At 46.9% G+C, this 10,796-nt stretch overlaps 1 protein-coding gene across 1 annotated transcript in view; it reads left to right on the top strand.

The window, feature by feature from the left end:
* Positions 1-311: 311 nt before the first annotated feature.
* LOC135819376 (uncharacterized) overlaps positions 312-10,796 on the top strand; it is a 62,881-nt gene continuing 52,396 nt past the window's right edge. Inside the window, exons 1-6 of the mRNA XM_065332576.1 lie at positions 312-952; positions 1,423-2,238; positions 3,090-3,282; positions 4,432-4,541; positions 6,389-6,581; positions 8,689-8,807. Of these exons, the coding sequence (XP_065188648.1) occupies positions 456-952; positions 1,423-2,238; positions 3,090-3,282; positions 4,432-4,541; positions 6,389-6,581; positions 8,689-8,807 (1,928 nt within the window). The 5' untranslated portion in view covers positions 312-455. The remainder of the gene's footprint in view (positions 953-1,422; positions 2,239-3,089; positions 3,283-4,431; positions 4,542-6,388; positions 6,582-8,688; positions 8,808-10,796) is intronic.

Here is a 10,796-nt window from a genome sequence, read left to right as displayed (position 1 = left end):
AAGCGTAGATCTACGTTGCCATAGCATCTGTCAGCTGCATGTGCACGTGCTCTTTTCGCGATGCGGCCTTCAAGGCTTCGCAGATGCGCTTGCTGAGCTTCAAGCTTCGAACTTTTCAGACTTTTTTCTTGCTTTCATTTCTCAGATCTTGTCATTTTGACAAAGATAAACCCAGTCCTCTTTTTATTCTCGGTCGCGTCGCTGACTGTTTGACAGCTCTGACAAGCTTGGAACTCGCATGGTATCAGTCAAGGGCATAGTGATGAGTAGGGTATTATTGAATTGCTTTATGGCAATTCCGGCTTGAATTGTTTTTTGTTCATTCCCCCTTGTCATGCTGGAAGGAATTTTGGAAAGTGGAATTTCTTGAACGTAGTCACAGACAAACTAAGTTACTTCTAATACTTGCAAGATGATCATTTAGCCGACAGTAATGTCACTTTCCTAATAGCAACATGAAGCCCATCTCTCTAACCATTCTACTATTGCTGTCCATTGGTCGTGCTGAATGTGAAACGTTTGGAGCGAATTGTGAACACAGTCTTTCGGAGGTATCGCACAAGATAGCAAGTATCTCCAACGCTTCTGAATATGTGACCCACGTCAGTACTGAATGGCAATTCTCCCAGGCTGTGAATAATACGTGGAGTCCGCAAGCAGTTGCCTCAACTGGCAAGTCACAGCAATCGCTTATTAGAGTGTGGGCCAGTGAATTGAATTTTGCTAATGGCACTGGGGTGTTGGAGTGCAGCCATGGTGGATTCGTTTATATCAGAGGCGAAGCGGATAGTATGGTTGTCCTTCGTGGCCTCGACATTCGAATAAGTAGCAGTGAGTGTACATTGGTAGTCGAAAATGTTCGCTTAGAAGACTGTGGAGATGGTGGCGTTGGGAATTGCCTCTCCATAACCCAGTGTCCAATAGTGGAGTTCATCTCATCCACTTTATCCATGTAAGTCGAAATGATCAAAGTGCGCCTGTCGGTGTATGTCTGTTGCCTCTTGTTACTGTATATGTGCATGACCAAAACGAGTATGTTTTTGGTAGAATTGAACCATCACAATGACACAGGCGATGCATGTGTGGATTACAAAAGATATGTGCGCACATAGGTGTGTACATGCGTGCGTGTGTGCACACTTAACCCTTTTTCCCCTTTCCAATACTGCCTCGTCATATACAATGCAACATGCAGGCACAGTGCGCACCTGGATTGATCGATTTGTGGCCACATTTTCGTTGTGAACTGAAAAATACAAAAATCGAAAAATGAGTAGAGGACGCACTCTCGGGGTGCACCATCAGAGAAAGGGTGGGGGGGGGGGGGGGGGGGGGTGTTCACCCACTTTGGCTGGAACCGTTTGATTGGTTGTTATCGTGTGACTGATTGTTGTTGTATTATTTTGTTGTTACTGCATGCAGTACTGGATATGACCTCACCCCCACTACACGCACAGCGTTGTTGTTATTCAACTCCAGCATCACATGTCGTGACTGCACAGCTTTCCCTATGTTTGGTGCCAACTTCATCACTGCTAATTCGTCGACGATCAACTGCATCCCGGCACGGAGTTGCAGTGTTGACGTCAGAGTTCCAGTGCGCTTTGCCGACACTGCTGGCTTGAGTGTGTCTGGGTTCAAATTTGAGCGTTGTGCGTTGCAGGAGCAAGCAGTTGATGCTATCACTCCCAACACATCGTGCTTCACAGGCCAGTTGAGCTCCTATCCTAGAGATACAGGTGGTGTAACTTTCATTGATTGTGAGTTTGTAGTAAGTTCTCAAACACACTACCCTTGGCTGGATAGTCAGAACTCTGGGCAGGTTTCCGTGCGTAATTCAATATTCAAGTTCGATGGTTCTGTCCTAGCAGGTAGCGGGCCATCTCAGCTTGCATGGCCATTGCTGGGTGTTGCTATCTTATCAGATGTGCAGTTTCTATGCATCTCATTGCCATCACAACCGTGTCTACTGAGAGATCCACAAGTGGAGATACACTCGTCTCGTAACGTGTACTTTGCCTCGCTGGCTGTACAAGACTGTCATTCATCTCATTGTATGTTCATTTCCAAGTCCACAAACGTCACCATGGAGAACGTCTCCTTCTCAAATGCTTCCTTTCCATTCTTGCGCTTCTTGGACAGCCAGTGGTCCGTACACAACTCATCATTCTCCAACATGAACTCCAGTACGTTTGCCCCCTCCAATGTGCATCGGGTCTGGTTTCCGGATTACTACAGGTACGCCTTATCCCTGTCCTACCCCTGTCCTACCCCTGTCCTACCCCTGTCTTACCCCTGTCCTACCCCTGTCCTACCCCTGTCCTAATTTCTATGTATCATCACTGAATATGGGTGCAGTGGCCACTGACTGAGGATGCCTTTGTGGTGTACCACAATGCCATGGCTAGCAACATACCTATCACTGTGTATTACTCCCCATCTTGTGTGTAGATCCACTGTGTGTACAAGTATTTCATGTACAGTCGTGGCCAAAGAAATCCGACCCGCGAGTCAAAAGTAGCTCCGCGTTTCCACTTCGATGACATAATGCATGTTCGCAAAAATGATCCGAGGGCCGCAGCGGCTGCATGAGCCTTCGCGCTGCTTTCGGCACATGGATTGGATTTCTTTGGCCACGCCTGTAGAACATGTGCACGTACGGGGGGGGGGGCTGCACACTTACATGTAGGTGCATGTAACTTGACTGTCTTGGCTTGCTCTTTTAGTCTAACCTTTGCACAGTTTCCCATAGGGTTTGTTGTTGTTGTTGTTCTTGTTGTTGTTGTTTCTGCTCCTACTGCTGCTGCTGTTCTTTCAAATCTTTATTTTGACGATGGTCTGTGGCCGATATGAGTTAATAGTGTGATTTTCATCAGAATGGAGAGTTGTAATGTTGTTTCAAACCTTTTTTCTCACGATGTTGTTGTTGTTGTTGTTGTTGTTGTTGTGGTTGTTGTTGTTGTTGTTGTTGTTGTTGTTGTTGTTGTTGTTGTTGTTGTTGTTGTTGTTGTTGTTGTTGTTGTTGTTGCTGCTGCTGCTGCTGCTGCTGCTGCTGCTGTTGTTGTTGTTGTTGTTGTTGTTGTTGTTAGGCATGATTGCTATTCTGGAGCTATCACATCGACGTTCACATCCAATCAGGGTGTTGTATGCACACTGAGTGATGTCACTTTCTTCAACCTCACATCACGCAATGATAGCACGACCAAGTCCTGGGGTCTTGGAGGCGCTGTGTTCACACTCTTTACTGGCCACAGTGCTAGAAATGTTCTTCATCTGAATAGGGTGAGTGATGCACTAGGAAGGCACTAGGAAAGCTACCTTTTCTCATACATACATACATGTGCATACACACACTTGAGAGGGACGAAAAGCGTTTTTTCTGTAACTCTGAGTTTCACGGTTTTAACCGATCATCAGACAGCAACTTGACTACAATTTTCAGAAGATAAGATTGATATAGGCTGCAAGAAGCTTGGATCATAGCGCGAATGGATGATCCGGGCTGATAGTGTAATTGTAAAAATGCGTGAGTTGGTTGATGGGGTGCAAAAGATCGGAGCTAGTTAGCAAGTGCAGGCATGAAAATAAGTACTACCTCTCAAAATTCTCACTATCAGCCGTCACAAAACCTTCTCACCACTCGCAGTCGCAGGTGAGGTGCTGCTCATAATTACCCCATTGTCCTTCTTCTTGCCTCCCTCAGAAGAACATGTGGTTGCATGAGCCTAGGCACAAAGTGTATTCTTTTTTTGTGCCTATTTTTGCACCCCATCAACCAACTCACGCATTTTTACAATTACACTATCAGCCCGGATCATCCATTCGCGCTATGATCCAAGCTTGCTGCCTATATCAATCTTATCTTCTGAAAATTGTAGTCAAGTTGCTGTCTGATGATCGGTTAAAACCGTGAAACTCAGAGTTACAGAAGAAACGCTTTTCGTCCCTCTCAAGTGTGTGTACTAGGCTCTGCACCTTGGTGTATTGAGCACTCTCACGAGCAACCACAACTCCCTCCGAGTTTACATGTGCATACATGTATGTATGAACAACACCACGATGCGCACTGGCTTCTTCTGCTCCTGCTGCTGCTGCTCCTACTGCTGTGATACTACTGCTGCTACTGCTGCTGTGAATGTTTCGGCTTCTCACTAGCGTACATGTACTCTAAACAGGATACCCTATTAATTGACAGTGCTGATTGACAGTGCTGATTGACAGCGCGAACTTGCATGCTCCTGCTTCTCATTCCTGTTTAACAGTGCCTGCCTTCCATCAACAAACTATTCTTTCTGAAGGAGACCAGTATGGTCGAAACGTGAACTCTGTCGTGATCACTTCTGTCTCTCTATGCTATGGTCAAAGTTGCATTTCTCGTACGCCTGTCTGTCTGTCTGTCTGTCTGTCTGTTTGTTTTATATATTTCCTCAGGTATTGATGATGGATACCAGCGCTGGGGGAATGGGAGGTTGTTTGTACATTGTGTTTGACGGTGATACGGCGGACAACCTTGTTCTTCTGGACAATTCAACATTCCTCAGGTAATCTCTCAGCTGCTAATGTACCAATGGTACTAGCTGCTAATGTACCGATGCTAGTAGCTGCTAATGTACCAATAGTACTAGCTGCTAATGTGCATAGGATAGTAGCTGCTAATGTACCGTAAAGTCCTGTATAAAAGCCACGGCCTATATGACTCTTTTGGGAATTTTCACAGGCTTCTATATAAGACCGGCTTATGTTTGAATTTTGTAGTACTGGTGTTCTGGCTCGTCGAACGGTGTTCTGGCTCGTCGAACGGTGTTCTGGCTTGTCGAACGGTTTTCTGGCTCATCGAACACCGGTATCACCAATATCACTGGCATCACAGCCATTTCAGCACAATCGGGTTTGCTTACACACCTTTCCCTTCTGTTGATATCTGATCTACATGTATGTGACAAGTTCACAGTTCACATGTGTGGTTTATATATGTGACAGTGGCTGTAGTGCTGAGTGCAGCCTCTACTGATCTACTGATCTAGGACAGTAGGAATGAGCGTAGTGGCGCATTTTGAAGCCGCAGATACTGTACACGGGCGTCTTATGTGCGATTTGATGTTTCCGAAATTGCGGCCTCTATTCGAGGGCGGCTTTTATTCAAGTGCAGTTTTTATACAAGACTTTACGGTATGTGCAGTTAGAAGCTGTTAACTTATTCCATTATGTGTTGCATGTTGCCAGTATCGTTGTGCCTTTCCAGGCTTTCATTAGTGGGTGTATTTGAAATATCATTTACATTGATATCAAACAGGCAGGGTGGCTTAGTTTAGTGATGTGTTGGATGTAGAGCAAGAGAATACCGTAAAAGTCTGTAAATAAGTACCTGCCCTAAATAAATACCCCCGGCCCCTTCATCCTTTTGACTCTGTCTGTTGAAGTCAAGTTAAGCCCGATAAACATACTGCCCAAAGTAAGTTCCGGTATGGTTCGCACATGCAGCACGTAGCATGTACATCGACATGAAAAGTGACTTCTCCACTACACCCAAGGCAGGTCCGAAAGTTAGTTGGTGCCCGAAAGTCCGTACCCGCCCGAAAGTTACACACACGTGTAGTAAGTACATACTTGGAAGTACTTATTTACTTGGAAGTACTTATTTACGGACTTTGACGGTAGTGACTATTCACTGAATAAAGCCAAGCACCCGTAGTGTGCAACTCCACCCAGTTTGGCCTAACGCTGACATTTTGTTGACATCACCTTTCCAAGGGTTCATTAGTCATCATCTACCAAGGCAGAATTCATGTCCCGGAAAGCATAGGTTTTTTTACCCGCAAGTTTGACAATCTTCTGGTGTCACGGCTGCATTTTCCTAAAACGGGAAATGCCTGGCCTATTCCAACAGAAGCGAAAAGTTCAATTACCCCCTCCACTGCCTGCCCAAGAGGCCCACACTTCCCCTTGCCTGCCCAAGTGGCCCACACGTAGCGCCCCCCCCCCCCCCCCCCCCCCCGCACTGCCTGCCCAGGTGGCCCACATAAAGTTGTAGCCCCATACTGCTGACCTTGTACAAACTTGTACGTGATGAGTCCAAATGTAGATATTAATGCTGACGTCAAGAAGAAGTCAGCTGTGGTTGAGCGCAATGGCGGATGTGCACGCTCTTGCCTACGCAGTACACACTCATGTTGTTCTCGATCTACTTGGCAGTAAAACTGTTCTTCTGATTTAGTCTAGCTTTGTCTGTTAACTCTTCCAGCTCAGCTGTTTGTGTGTTTGGCTGTGTGTGCGTGTGTACCCATGGTGTGTGTGTGTGTGTGTGTGTGTGTGTCTGTGCGCGCACGTTTGTGTGTGTGTGTGCTTGTATGCATGCATGCATGTGCATGTGTATGCTGTGTATTTGTAGATGCTGGTCCAACGTCCGTGCTGGTGCTATGCACACTGTACACAACGGCAATTCCGCTAATAATTCACTTCTCCTGAGAGATGTTGCATTTGATGGATGTCACTCAGTGGTCGCTGCTGGTGCCTTCAACGTTTTCTTACGCCAGAACATCACGACAGTTTATCCTCCTCTACAGCGACCGATTGATGGACATGTAAGTCTTCACTCTGTTTGCATAATGTACCGTTAAACGCCTAGTACTATGCTGTGCTGTGCTTCACTGCACTGCACTGCACTGCATTGTGCTTCACTGCACTGCACTGCATTGTGCTGCGCTGTACTGCACTGCACTGCACTGCACTGCATTGTGCTGTGAATAGCCATGGGTTCCTACCCTCCAGGTTCTGTCACTGAAGAGGAACGATCTCTCGTCCAAGCATTCCCATTTTGCTTTAGCCACGGCGTGATGCATTATTATGTTGTGGATGCTTGAACTTCAGTTCTGTCCACAGCATAGCTTCAAAGCACAAGACCGTGCTACCTGGATGATGGTGCATGTGATGAGTGTAGTGCCAGGGGTGTTGGAACCGGTGGTGCAGGTGCTGCCACAGCATCCTGTGATTTTTGAAGCAATGAAGTATGGGCTACTAGTAGTATTTGGGCCCACTTTTCCTAAAATTTGCTCGGAAGAGGCCCCCGGACCCCCTGGGTTTTAGAGTCTCACCAATGTGGAATACCTTGCGGCGCCCCTGAGTGTACCATGCATTTACTCCGCAGAAAGAGATCACAGTTGCATGCTCTTGTTGCTTATGGATTTGGACTTTTGATAATAGAGAGGTTCCGTATAACGTAATTACGTTAGTAAAAAACATACTGTACAGGCAGAAAATTTCGTCGGTCAATAATTTCATCCAACTCCAAAGAAAGGGAGTTCGTCCGGTTGAAAACTTCGTCCATGGATCACAAGAGTGTATTGAAAAGCTGGACAAATCGACATCAGTCCGGCATTTAATTTAGTCCAAAAGCTCCGTGGACGAAAAAGACGAAATTAAATTTCAGACGAATATTTCTGCTTACTGTAAAAGCCATATATATATAACGAAGTGCTAACTCTAACGATTTAACGAGGAGAAATCTGTCGTTAAAATAGAAATCGTTATACAGAAATCGATACATATAATGTCCTATTGAGCGTTGAGAATGAGTGAAAATCGTTACCTTTGGTACACGTAAACTAGTCAATTTTGGGAAATCGTTCTATATGCGCCTCGTTAGAATAGTGGCTTTTACAGTACCGGGTATACAGTAGTCGATCTACGGAAAGTCTTACGTTCACTGCATGCGGATCTGTGTTCCGCCATACGGAGTTTTCGAATCACGTAGCTGCCCTTGGCAACTCGGAACGCAGCAGTGTACGACCGGGTCGACCTGGGGAGGGAGTCATAAATTTGTACCCCAATCCACTTACGGAGCACCTGCGTTATCAGAGCCCTATCTACGTATTCTACATAGACAACTTTCCCGCCCATTAACGTAAAGTTGCTCAACTTTACGTTAATGGGCAGAACCTCTCTAATGACAGTAATGTAGTTATTTTGTGACTATTATATAAAACATGAAGAAAGTGTCTGCTCCGAACGTCGGAGCTCGCGCTTCCTGCCGACGGACTTGACACTTGACTGACTCATGACTGCGAGCTCCGACGTTGGGAGCAGACACTTTCTTCACTAATCACCGCCGATGTCGCAACATCTTTCGTTTTATATAAAACATATTGTTGAAAAGAGCGATGAAACAACAGCATCAGCACTGAAATAACACAATTTCTAATGTTGTCACCACTAGGGGTGTGTGTGTGCGCGCGTGCGTGTATTATGTGTGCATGCGCGTGTGTGCATACCGGTGTGTGTGTGTGTGTGTGTGTGTGTGTCCACTCTGATTTAGCCACCCACACTAGTAGCTAGTGTTACCTTCACTGGGGGAGGGGTAACTGCAGTTGGATCCCGGGACGGATACCCTGATGCTGGCAATCCTTTTTCTGCACCTTGTCCTCGCCCACTTACTGTGATGTGGTGAGCCCATGAGTGGGATCATTTCCAAGTCCACCCATAGTTTGGGAATTTCAGGGGGTGTCGGCCGTTGGGCGGTTCAATGGCCAATTGAGTCATCTTTCCAAGATTCCTTTTGAGTCTCTCTCCCTCTCCCAAGGGGAGACCCAAGTGTATCCAGTTATGGCAGTGTGCAAGTACAAGTCTGTATGTGTGTGTGTGTGTGTGTGTGTGTGTGTGTGTGTGTCCGTGTTTATGTCATTGCCGCTTCAGATTCACCTGCTGCGTTGTCAGTTTCTCAACAATCGTGTAGTGCTGGATTCAACCTGCATTCAAATATGGGCATTTTTACCATTTGGAGAGTCTGCTCCCCCAGTGGTCATTGAGGACTGGTACGTCTCCCTATCTGAGTTACAAGACTCGTATGCTTGGTCTGCTGCGTAATGTTTAAAAATGTGCCAGGGATGATACCTGCCCAGTGTTTGTACTGGCTAGTGCTGTGGTCTGCCCAGTGTTTGTACTGGCTAGTGCTGTGGTCTGCCCAGTGTTTATACTGGCTAGTGCTGAGGTCTGCCCAGTGTTTGTACTGGCTAGTGCTGTGGTCTGCCCAGTGTTTATACTGGCTTGTGCTGAGGTGTGCCCAGTGTTTATACTGGCTATTGCTGTGGTCTGCTTGGTGTTTGTACTGGCTAGTGCTGAGGTCTGCCCGGTGTTTGTACTGGCTAGTGCTGTGGTCTGCCCAGTGTTTGTACTGGCTAGTGCTGTGGTCTGCCCAGTGTTTGTACTGGCTAGTGCTGAGGTCTGCCCAGTGTTTATACTGGCTAGTGCTGTGGTCTGCCCAGTGTTTGTACTGGCTAGTGCTGAGGTCTGCCCAGTGTTTGTACTGGCTAGTGCTGAGGTCTGCCCAGTGTTTATACTGGCTAGTGCTGAGGTCTGCCCAGTGTTTATACTGGCTAGTGCTGTGGTCTGCCCGGTGTTTGTACTGGCTAGTGCTGAGGTCTGCCCAGTGTTTGTACTGGCTAGTGCTGTGGTCTGCTTGGTGTTTAGACTGGCTAGTTCATCAGTAGCTGTGTCTGGTAAGGAGACCTATGGAGTGGCGTAGGTTCCTGCTGGATGCATGCAACGATGGACCTTACAAGGCACTGTGGTCTAGACTTGCAAGTTTCGTAGTAGCAAGCGTTCATGTGTCGTACTACATGTACCATTATGTACGAGTAGGTAAAATGTAGAGAGGTTTTGCCACACACCGTATTTCCCCGATTATAAGTCGCATTCGATTATAAGTTGCACCCCATTTTTAGGTTTAGCCCTACTGTTTCAATATATTCATATACGTAGGTTGTCACACTCGATTGTAAGTCGCATCCCCCCCTTCTTTGCCCTTGAAGCTTAGTGCAAAAAGGTGCGACTTACAATCGGGGAAATGCGGTACAGTAAAACCTGTATACCAGACACTTAGTCATGCGCAATCCTGTTTGGACCGGAACAATGTTCATGCACGGACGGGCTGCCATAGTAAACTCCCCGCAACAAGCGGAATACTGTGGAACGCGGAAAGTGGAACGAATTCCGTGCACCAGGGAGAGGGAGAGGGATATAGAGGAAGAGGGAGAGGGATATAGAGGAAGAGGGAGAGGGATATAGAGGAAGAGGGAGAGGGATATAGAGGAAGAGGGAGAGGGATATAGAGGAAGAGGGAGAGGGATATAGAGGAAGAGGGAGAGGGATATAGAGGAAGAGGGAGAGGGATATAGAGGAAGAGGGAGAGGGATATAGAGGGAGAGGGAGAGGGATATAGAGGGAGAGGGAGAGGGATATAGAGGAAGAGGGAGAGGGATATAGAGGGAGAGGGAGAGGGATATAGAGGAAGAGGGAGAGGGATATAGAGGAAGAGGGAGAGGGATATAGAGGAAGAGGGAGAGGGATATAGAGGAAGAGGGAGAGGGATATAGAGGAAGAGGGAGAGGGATATAGAGGAAGAGGGAGAGGGATATAGAGGAAGAGGGAGAGGGATATAGAGAGGGAGAGGGATATAGAGGAAGAGGGAGAGGGATATAGAGGAAGAGGGAGAGGGATATAGAGGAAGAGGGAGAGGGATATAGAGGAAGAGGGAGAGGGATATAGAGGAAGAGGGAGAGGGATATAGAGGAAGAGGGAGAGGGATATAGAGGAAGAGGGAGAGGGATATAGAGGAAGAGGGAGAGGGATATAGAGGAAGAGGGAGAGGGATATAGAGGAAGAGGGAGAGGGATATAGAGGAAGAGGGAGAGGGATATAGAGGAAGAGGGAGAGGGATATAGAGGAAGAGGGAGAGGGATATAGAGGAAGAGGGAGAGGGATATAGAGGAAGAGGGAGAGGGATATAGAGGAAGAGGGAGAGG

This window comes from Sycon ciliatum, chromosome 6 (genome assembly GCF_964019385.1).
Source record: "Sycon ciliatum chromosome 6, ocSycCili1.1, whole genome shotgun sequence".
NCBI lineage: Eukaryota > Metazoa > Porifera > Calcarea > Leucosolenida > Sycettidae > Sycon > Sycon ciliatum.
This window is presented reverse-complemented; position numbering and strand designations above follow the sequence as displayed.